This window comes from Centruroides sculpturatus, unplaced genomic scaffold (assembly GCF_000671375.1).
Source record: "Centruroides sculpturatus isolate CEXI.00-Female unplaced genomic scaffold, Cexi_2.0 scaffold20, whole genome shotgun sequence".
In the NCBI taxonomy this organism is placed as follows: domain Eukaryota; kingdom Metazoa; phylum Arthropoda; class Arachnida; order Scorpiones; family Buthidae; genus Centruroides; species Centruroides sculpturatus.
In genome coordinates, this window is record NW_019384333.1 from 519,040 (window position 1) to 539,075 (window position 20,036).

Genomic DNA, 20,036 nt, shown 5'->3' on the forward strand with positions numbered 1-20,036 from the left:
GCCAAACGAAATAATTAAATATTTAAATAATGCCGCATCAATTTTTAATTTACGACGGACTATTTTTTTTAATTTTTATTTTTCTTTCTCTATTTCCTAATTTCAAAATGTGGCACGTGATAAGAAGTTATCCAATTAATGGTAAGAATTTAATAAATATTTTATGACGTCAATAAAGTAAACCAATCATAAAATATGATTTAGTAAATAGTGGCAATGACGCAGTGGCTTCCTTCACATATTAAAACGTCTAAAGATGGCGGATCCTTCTAAGAGACAAGCTAAGAAGAAGGCGGAATTGAATCGAATTTTACACAAAGAACAAGAAAAAGCTAAGATTAAACAGGTAAGGGACTCGTTATAAATAGTTTTTGACGTAATAATATCGTACCACGTGCTTAAGTGTCGATTTAATGTCAATTTCATGGCAAAAGCATGAAAATTTAATCAGTTTCAACCCATGCTTAAAATTTCGGTTTATATTTAAAATTAACGTCTAAGTTTGATATTTTATTAAAATTAAGACTTAATTCGTGCATCAGAATGAATATTTTTTATTAAATTTAACATTTTAACATTAAATTCTTAATTAAACATTATAAATTACATTGTTTTTCACTTAAAAACCTTAATAAAAAGTCATTTAAACTTAAATTAATGTAGAATAAATTCTCCTATATTATTATTGTTATACATTATTATTATTATTCAGTTTTATATGTAAAGCTTCTATAATTTTTATTGCAGTTAAAGCAATTTAATGTGTTTAAAGATGCAAACACTTGTATCTGCATCCTGATTTTCTGTAATAAAAACATTAAGTTTTAAATTTATGACAGAAAAATAAAGTTTAATACTTAATCTATAATATCTGTGAACTATGATTTTTAAAATATGTTTATATAATAATTCATGCAAGTTTTTTCTTTACAAAAGCTCAGATTGTATCAAGATTGGGATTCTGATACTTGAAAATCAGGTTTCTGGTCGTCTTCGGATAAACCTGAATTACATTGAATAGCTTTGACAATAAGTCTCGGCACCCATGGTTAACAAATGTTCATTATTTGAATTTTGTATGTTAGCTCTGTACAAAACTTCGACAGTCTATTTTTACATTTTACTATAAATTTTCATTTCTTTTAAGTATATTTTGCAGTGTTTAATTCAATAATAAAATATATTACCAATACAAAATTAATAACAGTTCATTATTTATACTTGTATGAAAATTACACACCAAAATTTATTTAATTTTATATTTATTACTTATTAAACCTAAATTAGTTTTAAAATTTTTAAACTATTACACATCTTACAAACATTGACAAACAAAGATAAAGATCATTAATGTAAACATATAACACATTATTAGTAGACAGCAGGCCAAATTTGATGCTTTATATATAGATTTATCCATTTGTATATAAGAATAACTGATAAATACATTTAATTTATACATTTACTAAATACTGTAGTAACTCAAGTTAAGTGAATAACCTTAGTTTTAATCATGTGCATGTTGTTCTGATTAAGCAGCTTTACACTAAGTATACATCAGTTAAAACAAAATAGAACACTGTAATTATTAATGTAAAATCAATCTTCACACTAATAATGTAAAACTAGAAAAATAAGTTGCCTCTGGCTTTCTGACTGTATAATATTAAATAAGATATATTTTTAATATTTGCTAAGTATGCTGTTTTATATGTATATATTTAATTTAAAATATTTGGAAAAGTTTTTGCAAAAATCTGAATCAAGTTTTAAATTACAATGATTTGAATTCTGCTCTAAATATTTTTTGAATTGGAACAATTTTTTCAATGTGATTAAGAATATTATTGTAATAAACAAAAGTGCTAAAAAAATCATGTACAGTACAGTACCTTTGGCAGATGTCATGTTAATTAAATAACAGAGTTGAATAAATTTAAACCATATATTTACAAGTTTATGCTATATAATTTACAATAACTTTTAAAATTAATTAACTTGTGCATTTCTGAGATATTCTAATGTTTTTATTTGATTATTTTTTTATCAAAAATAAGTAAATAAAAACATTTTACCATAGTTTATTATGGAACAGAACAATATATAAACTTGATTTTACGTCCACAAATCTGCAATGAGAACAGAAATGTTTCTTCTAATAAAATATTTGGCTTTCTGAACTAATTACTTACTTCAGGGAGCCAAATATTTTATAGAAATAGAATGCAACAGTAAAAATGATAGACCTGTTTATTGTTGATTTTTATGATAAAAATTGAATATTTGACCTGAACTAAACCATTTTTAGTGCATATTCTGTTTATCAAAATAATTTTTGCAAATAAACATAAACTATGCAACTATTTAGGAATGAATTATAGTAAAATATGAATACTGAAATAATAAATCTTATGTTATGTTTATTTTACATTAATTTAAAATTGATATTTCTGTTCATACAGCCATTTTATTTTGAAATATGGTTATTAAATAATCATCAATATTAAAAACTGGGTTGCAAATAACTTTAATAAGTTGTAGAATTTTTGAAACCAAAAATGGTATTGTTCTCGAGACAACCGAAACAGGTTAAATATTTCCAGGATGAATGCATCAAGGTTTTGGGATATAATTTTAATACTTATTTATGGTATTGTCAAAACAGGTTTCTAAATTGAGAAAATATCACACTTGTTAAGGAAGCTCCTCAAATATAAATTCAATTTATACTAAACTTTTTAAAGAAAATAATTTTTTCTTCTTTCTAATCTTTCAAGCATTTTTATTAACATATCAAAAATTGCAAACTTATTATATAAATTTCTATTTCTCTATTAATGTTTGAAACATAATTTCCTTTTGTGTTTTTCAATTTTCTGATTGATAAAATATGCAGTAATATGATAGCCCTGTTTGACTTTAATGTGACAATTGAATTATTGTAGTTTAATCACTAAAAAGTTAAATATTTTTTATTTTCTGATAGTGAAGAACATTTAAATTTTAATATTTTTGATACTAAAGTGATTAATACTGCATTCAAACAAAGTTTTAACATTTCATTCTCAAAATAATTATTAATTGAATGTCATGAAAGACTAATTTTGCACAATTTATCATCATAAATAAGATACTGCTAAGTTGATGATCACCATATAAATATTTTTGATCAGAATTTTTTTCACTGAACTTTATAAGTTCAGTGAAAAAATTAATTACATATGCAAGCTGAAGATGATTAAAGTAAAATTGAAAATGTTTCTTCAAATAATCTTTTACTCAATGAATTCAACTTATCAGTATCTTATCACTTGAAAAGTTTATAATCAATCATGAAATAAGATTTTTATAGTATATAATAATATATTTGTTTATTTTTGATGAGTGATATAGTAAACTTAGTATAGTATTAGCTAAAAATTTTATTGTTAAAAATGATTTTTTAAATTGGTTATAAAATGATTGAAGAAGAGGAATAGCTATTATTTTTTAATATTTCTCAATGCATAGATTGGAATTTTAAAATAAGGTAAATGAAAAATGTTATTTGTAATTAACTAATATGTTGAATATTTTTTGTTGTTTATGTAATCCCAATATATTTTTCCATTATGCTATAAATTGGTTATAAAACTTGCAACAAGGATTTAATAATGAGTTTTATTTTCTTTTTTTCTAAATATTTTTATTTTGAAAATGGATCATTGTTTAGTGTTTGACATTACATTTATATATTGAGAATTTTCCATACTTAATGCATGAAAATTTTATAGTGTTGTTAGCATATATTCAAATATAACATCTAAGGACTGGAACATACAGACAGATACTTTTTGTATGGAATTATTTTTCTGCAGATTGTGGCTAGTTTCTGTGATCTTGGTACAAAGAAATTTCGGCACCAAATCCAGTTTTGAATGAAACATTGTGGCTCAATCCACACACAAATGTGTGCGCTTGCAAGTGTGGTTCAATATTCAGTACCAAATTTTGTGATAAAATATCTCTGTGTGCTCCAGTCCTAACAGTATCAAAATGACATTTAAAGAAAGACCATTTAAATCCCTGTACTGTTGAAGTTATATATTAAAAATTGTTGAAGGTTTGCTGTTTTGAGAAAATTATGCATGAATAATTTTACCATAAATTGGTGAATAATCCATATTTTTAAGTTATGTTGTTATAAAATATTAGAAAAATGATTTTTTAACACAAGTGACTGTAATTATAGATGTTTGTTGAAACATGTGTTAGAAAGTCTAAAGAGAAAAAACATTCTGGAAAAGAAACATTTATCTTAAGAAAATAGGTCAGATTTCTTTTCCAGGTTTGTTTCACAAAATGAGACATGTCTCATGTCAAATGTACAACCATTTTACAGATATCTATCATTCAAAGAAATTTGTTTTGTCAAAAGTTATTCTTTGAAAAAGATAAGGTCATCTTAAATATATAAATCAAATTAGCCTAGCTTGTCTTTTGCAAACTATTTAAAGCTGTTTTGCCTATTTCTAATCAAAAAACTGTGAGGTAGACTCATCATCTCACAAGTACTGGTATTTTAAAATTTTTAGGAAAAAAGTCTATACTTGCAAATCCTAGACAAGTTATGTTAACAGGTTATGCTTTATGAGCTCCACTGATGCACAACTATATTTGTTTTATTAATTATATTTGGCAGTATACATGAATAATGAGCTAGTCTAAGCAATTGAATGTAGTTTTAAAATTGTTTATTTGAAGAAAACTTCTAAAGGCCAGTTTAGCCAGTATAATTACCCCTACCACTGATGTTTTCTCTCACCTAAAAGCACATGGACCAGATTATATTCAGATGTTTATACAATCCACTGGAATATAACTTTGTATCTTTCTGAGCATGCAGAAGAATGTTTATTTCTCTCAAGATTGGTGAGAATGCAATCTCATCATTTATCAGTTTGATGATGAGACAATAAGCAAAATCTTTGGCAGATTAAATTTTCCTCTGCAAGGTTGTGACTTAACCGAGGTCACCAAGTCACAAGTTCATTGAAATGAGGTAGATCTGTGCATATTGCAGTTTTGAATAACAAAATATGGGCAGTGATCATATCATATGTAAACTAGCCTTAAGAAACTACACAAATAAAAACAAACTCCTTTACAAATAAACATTTCAATAGTAAGAAATAAACATCATGTTTTCTCTTACAAACATTTCTATATTTCACTACTTGAGTTTTATTTATTTATTTATCAAGGTTTTAAAATTTATATTATGCAAATGTATTTAAAATTTGAAAATGTTGATTTTAAGGAATGCAGTTTGTTCTCATATTTATATGATGACATAATAAAATTATGTTAAACTTTGTGATAAAGTAAAAATAGAAAATTGCTATATATCACTGTTATGAAAGTCATTTTGAAAGTTTTCATATACAGGGTATCATTAATCTTTAATAATAATAGTAAAATGTGAGAGGTCAGACTTGGAAAGGGGAAAACCCCACAATTTTATTCAGGAATTTTTTGAAAGAAAATTCATTTTTCGTTTTGAAAAGGAAATTTATTTAAATCTCAGAGAAAAAAAACCTTTTCCATTTTATTACCGGAGGATGAGTGCATTTCTCTTCCCTGAGTCATTTCCTTTCCCAGGGAACTCAGAATGTGTCACTGGGAACTACAACTAAAAATTCACTATAGGTGGAAAAAGACAATGTGACTTGGAAATAAAGAGGAGACAAGGAACAGTGAGAAGGTCAAGAGTCCGTGAGAATATTCCCTGTGCACCAGCCGAAAGGATTTATCATCATCGCTCGTCGCCACGCACTCCTCCCGAATATCCTGTGTTTCTCCAGTAACACCTATGGAGAACTAACGGATCTCAACTTTCGATAGAATTTAACCGCCATCCAAGGCAACAGAGACATTCGCAAGGCTCCCCAATGACTCCACAGGCAGGCATCTGGAAATCCGTACATGGTGCTTCAGGTATTTATACGACCCGCGATGTTATGTAAGCTCTCTCTCTACAACTCAGTTCTCGCAAAGAAGCTTTAGGGGAAATACTCTTTTGTAGAACTAGTTTAATAAATGAATTTTGTTATTGTTAGAATTGTGTTGGGTACACTTCCTTAAGCGGTCTCCATCCCGAGTCCAACCGCCCACAGACGCGACTGCTCGCGCGTAAAGGCGAACGTAATGGTCTCTACATCTACCCAGAAGACACAGTGGTGTCAGTCCTGATAAATTTGTCATTGCAGTCTTTGCCAATGCAATGTCAACCCTTCGCTCCTGTGGTGCCAAAGCATAGAGGGGGCCCTTTGGCATTGTCACAAATAATTTTCATTTAGAAGAATTTAAATAGATCATCCAGTAAAAAGATGAATATGTTGTGTTGTCTGTATACCTTCCTTTGTAGACACATATTAAGGTTTTGGCCAGTTAGCTATGATCTGAAGTAGAAAAATATCATAAGAAGCATATTTGTTTGATCTGAAATAGAAAATCTACATGTATTTTCAGATTTGTCTGGCATCTGAATATGACTTGAACATCATTGTTAACTAAAAAACTTGGTCCTACAGGGTGATTTTTAATTCATGGAAAACTTTAATATCTTTTCAACTATATGAGATAAAAAGAAAATTCAAACAGCATATTATATAAAATTTGTTGCCATTTAATGAATTAGATTTTCAAAATGACTACCTTTACTTGTAGTAATTGTTTTTAACTGATTTTTGAAGCATTCAATAACAGTAATAAAAGTCTGTCTTGGAATCAACATTATTTTTTTTATTGTGTCTATCAACTCTTCAATAGTTATAGGAGTATTGTGATCTCTATCTTTAAGATATAATCATTAAAAACAATCACATGTGTTTAAGTTGAGACTAAGGCAGCCACTCCATGCCACCATCAGCATATTTTTCATAATCTAATCTGATTACACACTTCTCAAACATGTTGTAAAGGCTTTTGAACACTTGCTTTGTGCAATTGGGTCTTGCACCATCTTGCACAAACCAAGCACGACAATGTTTATGCCCAGCATTTTGGGATAAAACTTCTTTTCCAATAATTCAACATATACAGCAGAAGTAACATTCTTTTTGAAGAAGAATGGTCCAATAACTCTGCTGGTACTGCTAAGCACATTAATTAGTATACTGATATTACAACAATTGAAAGATTAGCATTCTTTACAATAAATAAATGTTTTAGAGTGAGTGCCACCATTTTGAAAATGACTGTTAACATTAATCAATCATCAACATCAAAAATGTACTATACAGTACTTTTTGAAATTTTTCTATCTCATTCAGTTGAAAAGTTATTAAAGTTTAGTTTTGTGTGAATTAAAATCATCCTGTACCTCTGTTTAATATTCTTCATTCTTTAATCAGGTTACAAAGTTAAACCAAATGGCAAATAGGTTTTTGGTATTGCTTTAAGTTGAGTACAATAATATGTATGCATATGTTGAATTGCAATAATCCATTACATATTTCTTTCTGCTTCAAAGTTTTTCCAGAAAAATCAATAAAATTATTCATTTGAATTGTCACACTGACTTGTAAGAAAAACAGAACCATTTCATGTACTACATAAAGTGGTTCTATTGAGTGTTGCTTACAAGTTTAAAGTTGAATTTAATTTATTCTTTGTCGATAACATAGTGCTTTGAAATGTGAATATACCAAGATACTATCTTTCTGAATCATTCATCTATACTATTTATAGATACACAACTTATCTATATATTCAGGATGTCAATATTATTTTTTTTTTCCAGGATATCAATCTTGTCTGACACTGTAATAAATATCTGTCTTAAGGTGTATGTGAAGAAGTAGGTATCTGTATGAATTTTTTTACATGCTGTATTATAGAATTTTAAAAACATATGAATTGCATTTTTTTTTATAAATAAAGTGGTGTCTTGAAAATATACTTTATATTACTGCTTATCAAGGAAACCAAAACCTGGAGAGATTTGCCTTGAACAATTATATGTATTAGCTTTTAATACAGTCGACCCCCCCATAATGCGGTAGATACATTCCGCTTTTAAGAAATTCATGTTCTACGAGTCCTTAATTATTTAAATACATGAGCCAATCACAGCCCAGCACGTATGCAATTTATGGACTATAGCTATTTGAAAGGTTTTCTTCCATAAAATTAATCGATTTTAGACTAATTTGACTCAACGTTTCAAAAATACATATAATTTTTTGGGAATAATCCATATAAACTATGCTATAAACAAAAAATTGTAGGATTACTTACCGAGTGTGCACCGTTTGAAGACGCCATTGCTTAAGCTTGTTTTCGTTGTGCAGTGGCACATCAAATGGCAGGTGCGTGTTTCCTGATAAATTATTTTTCTGCGAAAAATTTGCTGAACTATGGAGACATCATTAATATAAATATAATTTTTATGAATGTTAAATAATAAATGGTTTTTAGTAGGTCCGCTGCTCGTTTAAACTCAACATTTTGTGCAATATCCACTATTGGACTAGATTCGACCAATCCTGTCGCGACGCAAATTGGCGATGACATTTTACCACATTTTAAAGTTTCTTTTAGCGTCTTTATAAAAATATGGTGGCAATTTTTTCGCCGCGATATGCAAATCCGCATTATATGAACCCGTTTTATGGGGGTTCTACTGTATATCAATGAGCACTTTACTTTTGTATATAGCACACATCTGATATACATTTATCTTCATTTTAATTTATGCTGCAACTTTAAAATAATCTGTAAATACTGTAACTCTCTGAATATGAAAACTGAAATATCCCTATTTCTCCTTCAGCTAATGGGACCACATTCCTGTGGGAGTCACTGTTGCACATCACTTTCATTTTCACCTCACTCTGTCCTTTGCCAAGTTATGAACAATTCAGAGCCACCATATCCTCAAATACACTATCAAACCATCATCTACTTGATCTATCTCCCAGGAAGATCAATCTTCATCACACATTTTCTGATTTAATCCAAAAGACTTTTCCACATGCTCGAACCACCACAATCTTGACTCTAATTTTATTAGAGATTTTTCTCAACTCTCAAAATCTCTCTCACTGTGCTACTTTTGATCTTGTTTCCCCTTTTCCATATGCCTTTTTGAGCATTTTCATTTCAACATCCAGTCTATTTGCATTTTTCTTAGTTAAAGGCAACATGCCCATCCCTACATTAAGGCAGGCATTACCACCAACTTATGAACCTTTCCTCTCGTGGAAAAGAAAAGTTTAAACTTAATATATTTGTGATGCATTTTGTTTAATAGATTATCTTCATATTCCTAATACATTCATAGATACAGGGTGGTTATAATTAAAGTTGCCCTACTCAGATCTGTATAGAGTCTGTTCTTGTTGATGTATTTTGATGAAACTTGGCAGAGTTCATATGCCTCCTCTATAGACATGATCTTTCAGATATCCCACAACCATACGGACTCTGCCTGAATTGAAAGCAAACATAACATGCCATATTGCTGCAATTTCTCAAGAAACCTATCTGGCTACTGTTGAACAAACTGTAAGGCGCTTTGAACATGTGATTGGCGCAAATATATTGCACATTGAACAAATGTCGTGAATAAAAACCTTTTGCATGTTTCCATTTTGTGTTTCTTGTTCATGAGCCATTTTCTCACCTAGTGATAGAAATTTGAACTAATTATTTTTTTTTGCATTTTCCTATTCTCCATTGTCCATATAATGTATATACCAAGTTTCATCAAAATACATCAACAAGAACAAACTCTATACAGGTCTGAGTAGGGCAGTTTTAATTATAACTACCTTGTACTTGTTATGCAATTGGTATATAATTTTTTTATTTCATCCTAAGAATTTTAATGTGACTAATATCTTCAAAAAAATACTCTAAATTTAAAAGGAAACAAATATTTACTTGAATGGAATTTAAAAAGAGAATTTTTTTTCTTTTGTTCCCTTTTTTAGATGTTTTGAACCTGTATTCATTATCAGGAATGCTTAGGGGATCATAGAATATTACTACTATACAAGCATGTTAAGACTATTCTACTATAGAAACAAAAACTAATGAAATAAAAGGAAAACTCCAGGGAGAAATAGTTATGCAGTTATTAAACTTAAATTCCATACTTTTGTGGCTGGCATTATAAAGTTAACATTTTAAAATATTTTAATTTTTGTTCTTGTAATAACATAGTTGTTTTGTAACATTCGTGACATAATGCAAGTCTGCAAGCTGTAGAAGTTTTTGTTTAAGTCTTCAGTAATTAAAGCAGATGTTAGTATTATTTTTTTTTTAGTTAATATAATGATGATGAATAGTAACTACTTTTGCTTTAAATTCTGGATATGCTTTGCTGATGGCTGATACAATCAAGCAATATTACATAACATCTAGGCTGTGTTTTTTTAAATTTGTTACAGTTGTTATATGTGTTTCAAATTATCTCATATATTTTAGTTAATATAATGCAACAAATAATATATGGTGGAATGAATTTTTAAATGCTGTGTAATAATCGTAAAATTGAAAAATATGATACAGATACCTGAGTAAAATTTGAACTTTATTTACATTATTTGAAAGAAAAACAACCCGTTTCTTACAACATTACATGAAAAAGAAATTCCATATGCAATAATAAACGAAAATACAGAAATTAATAGTAATGGAGAATAAACATTTAAATAGAATACAGTAACAGTGATCTGAAATGAACAATTTGATTAGCTGAGCTATTTAAAACTAGATCTAAAGATAGAGCTCTGAGCTGAATTAATCAATACACCTTTAACAGTGGGTTAAGTTTAAAGAACCCAAGGTGCATTGATCAATTCAGCTGAGTAATTACAGGCTAGTTCATCCTTATTAACAGAGCTACAGTGTTTAATATTAAAAAATAAACTGCATTTATATAATAATTTACATAAAGTGTAGTTATATTCTTTGTTTTATAGTGTAAATTATGAAGTTTTCCCATTAAAGAAACTTCATTTTGATGATGTCATTTTTATTAAAAGTTTATACTCTATACAGAGGTATATTAAATCTATTGAAAAATTAAATTCAAGTCTTAAGAGATAGGTATGTTTTCTTTTAACAAATTAGAAATTAAATAAGAGATACAATATCTAGATTATACAAAGGAAAATTTTTCTAAATAAATAAAATAAATATTCAAAATTTTTAATGTTATAATTAAATTATTATTGCAAATCTATCAAAACTTTCACATGTGATTATATACTATGTAGAAATCATAAAAGTTACTGTTGTAAAATATTTGATTGTTCAATAAAAATGTATTTTTGTTTTGGTTGTATGAATTATGCCTAATTGGCTTTAGTTTAAAAAAATTTAATTAAATTATGCATACAATTTTAATAATCTTAATTAAATTAATATTTAATAAGATAAAGTTTTTACATGATGAATATTATAGTAAAATGTAATTTAGTTGCAGTAATTCTAAAAGGAAAAAGTTAGGTCTTTTTCCTTTTAAATTAATCAGAATTTTAATTTCAGTAAAATCAACTTAAAATTAGACTTAAATGTAGACTTGAATGTATTTTCTGATTAATTGAAATTTTATTCTACTAGATATTTTCAATGTGAAAAAAAAAATTACATTAAAATGTAAACTTGCTGATGAATGAATTAAAACTGAAGATTATATATACTATAATTAATTGTCAAAGCAGGAATGGAGATGAATCACAAAGCAAACACCATTAATACTTTTCCAGCAAACAATTTACAAAAAATAAATGACCATTTCCAGCTTATTTAAGAAGCTGGCTTCAGGTTCAGCTGCTGAATTTATATTTGTGAAATTCTAAATATCTTAAATTCAGCAGCATAACCTTCAATAACCTCTACATCTCACCTCTAAATAGCAGCCACTTTATATGCATGTTTATAAAAGGAAAAATAAAATAATAATAACAGCCATTTTTTATTATTATGTTCCTCCTGTCAGTGGCCATTGTTCAGGAGTTTGACTGTGTTATATTTTAAATGTTAAATAGATTGTAAAAAAAAAATAAATGTTAGTCTATTATGTTATTACAGACAGTAATAAAATTTATTTATCTGTAAATATAGTTAAAAAGTAATTATATTTTTTGTAATTATTGAGGAAGTATCTTTAAAAATTGTTTTATTATTCATGTTTTTCCTTATGGTTTCCTTTCTTTATAATTTTTTTTCTCTGTAAATAGATTTATAATTTTCCTCTCATGATATAACTATCTTTTTCTTCTCTCTTAAATTTTGATGTTTATTATTATGGTTGTATTCTGAAATATAATATAATAGAGCGGAATTAACAACTTTTATTATAACTGTATTTTATGTTTGGGCTCATATGTCATAATTACAGCAATTACAAGAAAATATATATTACTTAGTTTATACAATTGATTTTATGATATTTACAGATTAGAAAAATTCTCAAAAAAAAATTATGGGAAAGATCACCTGAAGAAATAAATGAACTTCAGCAATGCTCTCAAATTGTTGACGAAATTCAGTCAAGAATGAAAAAAAGATTATGTATGGTTGAAAGATTAAAAGAAGTAAGAAACTTGAAAAATGTATAAAAGTAGTCCCATTTTAAATGGAACAAATGTCTCAAACTAAGCAATTGCAGGGGAAATGTTTTTAGCAAAAGTTTTATGGGCCAAAGAAGAAGTGTGACTGTTAGTCAAGGTCATGAAGAGTGCAATATTTGGGAATATAGCAGAAAATGTTTTTGTTTTTCAAGTGGAAACCCTAACTGTCCATCTGTGAACAAGAGAACTACAGTTGGCAGAGTGCCAATAAAAGTCAGTTCCACATCAAAGGGGAGAATGGTTTTGTCATTAGTGGTTATTGTAACATGTAAACAAATCAATGCTCTCTCCATTCACTATATCAACACTTTGCATTTTTGCTTCGGTAGCTAGACTTTTCTTTTATTAAATAGTTTGACTTTGTAGTTTTCCTTATTTTTATTTATATTGCAGATCCATCAGTTCTTTCAACAAGTGTTTCTGTTAAATGTTTTCAATGGGTCTTGTGGGAGAAAAAATCTTCATAATGTCTGATATTCTGCAAAAAAAAAAAAAAAAGCATTAGAAGTCTCCTTGTTTAGACTTCTCAGATGTGCAAGTGAAAATGTGGATGTTTAGGAATCTATTATTAAAAGAATTCATATGGGGGAATCAAAAGTGAATATGTAAGCTAAAATTTGATTTTCCTAGAAAAGTTTCAGAGAAAGAGAACCTCTCTTAGATAATTTTTGTGTTGATGTTAAGTTACAAGAACAATTCATAAATTTTATGCAGTTAAGAAAAAGTGCTTACTGTTCCTAAATTGATTCTTGTGCTGAAAGAAAAATTTAGACATTGTTAATTCTGGCAATACATTATCAGACAATGATGCAAAAAGTGTAAAATGTATCAGCATGGCTTATATTTTAGCCTGATTTTTTTTTAATGTGTGTACTTTAACATGGAAACTCCTGCTTCTGAGTTTACTATTTGATTTTTTGCTATATCTCTAAAAATTTGATCTCTGACCTCAACTGACAAAGTAGCATTCCACTTTCTGGTCCCTACAACATTTGTTAAAACATGCTTTTGGTATTGCTTACTTTTCAAGACATTTGATTGTTCTGTTTAAAAATGGGCATATCGTATAATGTTAAAATTATCTAAAATATCTACTTTACTTCGTAACTTAGATAGAAGATAAGCCTGACACATTATCTAAAAAATGTTGGCAGTTAGCTCAAGCAATCAAAGAAGCCCAGTCATTAATAATTTATACAGGAGCAGGAATAAGCACTGTAAGTTAGTTAAAGTTACATTATTTTAACTTTTATTATCATATAACAAATTTATATTTTATAAATCAGGCTGCCGAAATTCCTGATTACCGTGGTCCAGCTGGTGTATGGACATTACTCCAGCAAGGAAAGTCAATAAGGTAGAAATTTTAAATGTTTCAATATTTAAAAGCATACTTTTTACTTTTTAATTAAAAATTTTTCTCTCTACATTTAGAAACTGTTTTATAATGATTAATTCCTAAGAAAAAAATGATAATTCCTCTCTCTTATTGAATATAAACTCAAGCCCAGTCATTAATAATTTATACAGGAGCAGGAATAAGCAGTGTTATATTATAAATTAATAACTTGTTTAATCATATAATTAGAATGCTAAACCTTCCAAATACCCAAATAAGTAATAAAATCTATTATAATAAGTAACTTAACTTTTTTTGTAAATTTCCAGATTTACAAAAATTCTATGGGTGTATTGCTGTGCAATAAAACATTGTCCTACCATTAATTAAATCCTCTATCCATCTTTGTAACCCATTATGAGTTAGATCTAGATGACAATAAGCATTAGTTCAAATCCAATTTAAAAATTCCAATATAGTGTATAGTTATTTAAAAAATTTTTTGGAAATTACTGAAGAAATATATTTTGAATTAAACATTTTTTTGAAATCAAGTTTTACACGTATCTATATAGCAGACATGGGTAAATGCGGCTCTTTTTGAGTTACATGCAGCTCTTGCTGAAAGTGTTAATTTTTGCTTTTTATTATTTTTTTTACAATTTTATTTCCACAGTTTTGTGAAAATATGTTTATTAAAAAATTCAATATTTGTTTTATATTATATGTATATTAGAAATCATGGTACAGAGTAAAAATGTACAGAACTGTAGCTCTCATACATTTTGCAAAACCTACATTTCGGCTCCCACTGAACTCTTGCTTGCCCATCCCTGCTATATAGTTTCTAGGTTATAGCTGGTCTTCGCAAATTCACTCATGATCAAAATAATATCTATTTTCCCTATTGTATACAGTTTTCCTTAGCAATAAAAATACTTCTAATTGTTCTATACACTTTTTAAGAGTCTGATTTTATATAAAAATGCCTTGCTTTTTATATGAATAGGACAGCAGAATTGTCATAAATACCAACTGGAAAGGAATGACCAAAGCAAAAAAGTAAACCAAAACCAGTTATGTGAATTTGAACCCGAGATCACATGCAAGAGTGACGATTTTCTGCACATACTAGTTTTTTGTGGACATTTTTCATCTGACTGACTGACTGACTGACTTGTGGTTCTATGATATCCTCATGCCATTCATTTAACTGTGTAAAAGTTTTGGTCAAAAAATTTTTTTCTGCCTATCATAGGCCCTCAAAAAACCACTGCTTAAATTTGCCATCTTGTGCATGCAATTGTGTAAACTTTTTTCCCCACATGATTGCATGCATAGCAATTGTCTGCTCTTATATCATTTTTGGTGGTTTGATGTCATCAAAAATGGCATCATAAGCACTCTCATGATTGCTGCAAGAGGCAATTATCACATCATGGATATCACTGTGACCTTGAATGCTTCTCTCCATAAAGCCAGGGGTGGTTTATGACCTTCAACAAGATAAATGTTTTCTTGTCTTATTTGTGCCCAAAAAAAAATACAGAAAAATCATTTTATGATCCTTCTGAGAAACATGTCAGCTTTTTTATCATTTATTTCCAGCTAAATTCATTTCTCATTAGCCATTAGCCACTAGCATGGGTTAATGAGAAACGAGTTCAGCTGTTCACAAAGTTTCGAGGGCTGCCATAGGGAGGACATTTTTCTAATAACAAAACAATATCTCATAAACTAAACAGCATGTGATGCTGAAATTTGGCAAGTGCAGAGAAGACACATCACAGGACTTTTCAGAATCATCTGATTCAAGAAACAGCAATTATGTGCAATGTAATTGCGTGTGGAAAATTGCCACTTTATGAATGTATACATGTTAAAAAACCATGTGATCACGGGTTAATCATATTACTTTCATTATAAAATACTTAAAATCATTATTTAGTTATTTTTGTTTTGTATTCTTGCTAAATTTTAATATTCTTAATAAAAAGGGTCCAAGATCTGAGTAGTGCAGATCCTACATATACGCACATGGCAATTACCACACTTTATCAGGAAGGCTTATTGAAGCACGTTGTGTCTCAAAATTGCGATGGATTACATCTTCGGAGTGGTCTACCATGCAATGTTCTTTCTGAAGTCCATGGAAATATGTATATAGAGGTAAATTATACTCATATTCATTTTTAATTGTAATTAACTATTAATAATAATTCATTGTCATAATGTTTTCCCTTCTTCATCTTTTATTGTTTAACTCAACTGTTACATAGGTATGTACAAAGTGTAAACCTTTGCGCCAATATGTTCGGTTATTTGATGTTACTGAGCATACGGGTTTACATCGGCATAAAACATCACGGAGGTGTCACAGATGCATGGAGCCACTTCAGGATACCATTGTCCACTTTGGCGAGCGGGGTAGACTACGTTGGCCACTAAATTGGGAAGGAGCCGTCAAAGCCGTAAACAAATGTGATGCTATACTCTGTCTAGGAACTAGTTTAAAGGTAATGTATGAAAACTGTGATACATTTATCAGAGAATTGATTTTTATTCATAGATTTATATAACAAAGAATTCTAGATCTTATTTATATGTTGTATTTTTAGGTATTAAGACGTTATCCCTGCCTTTGGGCTAAAGACAGACCACCTAGTCTTCGACCAAAATTATTCATTGTGAATTTACAATGGACTCCAAAAGACGATCAAGCAGTTTTGAAAATTAATGGTAACATCATATTACTTATTTGAATTGTTAAGATTTTTATTTTTTTTTATTATATACTGTTGCTATAATTTGATTTGCATGTGTAAATCATTATTGTAATTTTTCAATAAATTATACAGATACAATTTATAAGTGATGCCTCAAATATGTTCTGATCTGCAATTTGACCCAGGGCCATACTTTGGGTACTGCTGATCTAAACAATGAATAAAAATATAATCATATGGGGAAAAATTGGGACTTTCTATTTTAGCTGACTAAAAAGTCTGATAAACAAGTTCTAAGTTTTCCTGTATGTAAAATGTTCCCATTTAAGAAAATTTTCCACTTAGACAGAAATACTTGTTCATGACTAGAAAATGGGTTCACTTAAGTTTTTCAACTACAACATACTATTGAAAATTTTTTACATTTAATTGTAAAAAATTAGATTAGGAAATGGTTAAAATTGTGTCACTGGTCACTGCATGTTCAACTTTGGGCTGCGTTGAACACAGATTTTACAATTTTCAAGCTCTGACAAGTGCCATCAATACATGAGTGATACTATAAATCTTCAACAAATTTTAGTACAGTATTTGTAGATTTGTGATTTTGTTTATGGAAATCACAAAATGCATTTTTTTTTCCCCTTACTTTCTTTTTTTATCAATACATAAGAAATCTGATGAAGTAGATTATACTAGATGAATATCTAAATAAATAAGTACTGTATATAAGCTTACTTCACTGTAATGATCCTCAGACAGAATTTATTACATTTAGACCTGTAAAACTGAGATTAATTGTGTAAGTAAATAAGCATTTATGTTAAACATTACTGATGTATTTGCTTAGTTAAATTTTGGATTTAGTTCTGAATTTTAACAAAATAAAACTTTTATATTTTTTAATTAAAATATTCATTTTCCATTTTACATTATAGGAAAATGTGATGATGTAATGAAAATGATTATGGGTTATTTAGGATTAACCGTTCCACAGTATGACAAGTATGTGATCTTGATACGTCTAGATATTTATAAATTTGATGTTCAACTCTAAGTTTTTTTATTATTATTTTTTTTTTATATTTTAGATACTGTGATCCCATATTTAGCATTGCCACGGATTTATTACCGGGAGAAGAAAATATTACTTCAAGAAAACCACTCGTACGAACAGATCCAAATAAAAAAATTCTTCGTTCAGATCTATTCAACAAGATGGACATAGAGTCAAAACAAACAATTGAAATATTATGCTTAGACCATTGCTATGCAAGAGACAGTATGTACTACATAACAAAGAAAAATTTATTAGACTCAGATCAAACTCTCGCGCCAAGTAACCTCGACAACGATCCAAAGTTACTGAAATCCAATTATTACAAGGAGTTATGTGATAATTTAAAAACGGATAAATGCGTGGATTATCAAGATTCAGAACTGAAAGCAGAAGAGAAAGAAGATCTCTCGACGACCAAGGTTGGAACAAGCGGATGGTACGGTAAGGGTCAGAGAAAGTGGCGGAGATCAAAAAAGAAGAGATTATGATAAAGTGATGTATTTATAGCTTATTTAAATTACAACAAGAGTACAAACATAAAAAGCTCATCGATTTTTGTGGTTGTTACACCACCCTAATATATTTTTATTATGCTTGGGTGTATGTGGTTAAGTAAATGTATATATGACATATACATTTTGTTGAAACTCATTGATGATAACAGGAGGAAAAAAATCACGTTGTTTTTTATTTATTTTAAACAGATATTTTCAAACATTCCAATTACTTTTTTATAATTTTCTTTCCTCCCTTATAATTTTTTTAATATTTTTAAACTTATGAAATAATGATGTAACAAGTGAAACTAGAATGTTTAAACTTTGTCAATTCAAGAAAAAGAAATTTAGTAAGTATATGTGATAGATAAAAATTAATGTAATTTAATAGGAATTTAGAAAATCATTTCCATCTCTTTTTTTACACTAGTTTTTGTATTTTTTATTTCCGTAAATCATTCCAAACTTTGCCAAGCATGTAAGGTAAACCAGCACAAACTACTGATGCAAGGTGAAAATGGGGTTTCTTTTGTATATAAAGAAAAAACTTTTTGGCCTTCTGGCATAGTCTTATATAAACTTTTGTAAAATCTTTAAATATTTAAAAAGTTGTCCGTAGAATATTAAAAGTGTTTTTTTGAAAATTAACGTACAGGCACGAGTCAGTTGCAACTTTTTTGTAACATAAAAATAGTGATTTTTGTTAGAAAATCGAAATATTGGACGATTTTTACGAAGTGATATATGTTGTTAGTAATTTGCTCAATTAGTCAATACTTTTTTTTCCTCGTATCACTTCTTTAAACGGGTCATGTTGAATTTATATGTTGTTGCACATGGACCATAAATGTGAAAATTTTGAATAAAAATTTAATGTCTTAAAACCAGCCAGTTTAATTTAGTATTTTCTGAATTTTACACACAATTTTTATTTGAATTGGATGGAGAACTTTATTTAAAAAAAAAAAAGCTATTCTTTGCTAAATTTCAGAGAAAAATTACTCATTCTGGATTGAGTTGCTTTTGCATTATTAATTAAGCTAAATTTTTTAAACCCACTACACTATATTGATGGCCAGATAGCTGAGAAGTTAAAATGTCTATTGCTATGGAGATTGAATCTGGATGGGATGAAAAACCCCAGGAATTTTTTGGAGGGTAGGCTGTCCAAATATGCCAGATCCTGTCCCTTGCTGTCACATTGTGGGCCTGGCAAAACTCATGATGGACTTGCTAAAAAGACTGTCTTAGTGCCCATAGAATAGTGTTTAAAAAACCATACTATATTCAAATTGATTTTAATGATTTTGTTCTATGAACTATCATTCTGCTTTCATGTTTAATGTGTTGTCATTTAATTCCAGATAATTTTTTGATAGTTTCTACTGCTAATGATATGGTATCAGAACATAAACACAACCAATCAATCCACCCATAAATCTGGGTGGATTGCCTGGTAGAGTTTATTTTAATACTGAGATGAAATTTGTGGATGATCATTGCTTACAAATATTTTTCCTCTAGCACAAGGTGTGTGTAAACGGATATAAAAACTAGCCTAATTTAGAATCTAAGCACTAATATACAGCTAGGAACTTTATTTAGGGTTTCTCATTTTCCGGTCTTTTTGCTTATTCCGGGATAAAAGTGAACTTTCCCTTGATAGAATNCCGTTTTATGGGGGTTCTACTGTATATCAATGAGCACTTTACTTTTGTATATAGCACACATCTGATATACATTTATCTTCATTTTAATTTATGCTGCAACTTTAAAATAATCTGTAAA

The 20,036-nt window shown here is 28.6% G+C and overlaps 1 protein-coding gene across 1 annotated transcript; it reads left to right on the forward strand.

Annotated features, from left to right (window-relative positions):
* Positions 1-118: 118 nt before the first annotated feature.
* On the forward strand, positions 119-19,195 carry LOC111630726 (NAD-dependent protein deacetylase sirtuin-7-like). Its single transcript, XM_023374877.1, has 10 exons — positions 119-141; positions 205-346; positions 12,453-12,590; positions 13,739-13,843; positions 13,913-13,983; positions 15,963-16,134; positions 16,245-16,481; positions 16,584-16,704; positions 17,630-17,696; positions 17,783-19,195. Exons 2-10 carry the CDS (start codon positions 257-259, stop codon positions 18,237-18,239), a joined length of 1,458 nt encoding a protein of 485 aa, XP_023230645.1. The 5' UTR covers positions 119-141; positions 205-256; the 3' UTR covers positions 18,240-19,195.
* Positions 19,196-20,036: the final 841 nt, after the last annotated feature.

What these genes read in the sequence shown, in the direction of transcription:
- LOC111630726 (XM_023374877.1), top strand. Translation starts at nt 257, where the DNA reads ATGGCGGATCCTTCTAAGAGACAAGCTAAGAAGAAGGCGGAATTGAAT. An exon ending in CAGGAGCAGGAATAAGCACT is followed by an intron (nt 13,844 to 13,912) that starts GTAAGTTAGTTA and finishes TTTATAAATCAG; the next exon opens with GCTGCCGAAATTCCTGATTA. An exon ending in AGCAGTTTTGAAAATTAATG is followed by an intron (nt 16,705 to 17,629) that starts GTAACATCATAT and finishes TTTACATTATAG; the next exon opens with GAAAATGTGATGATGTAATG.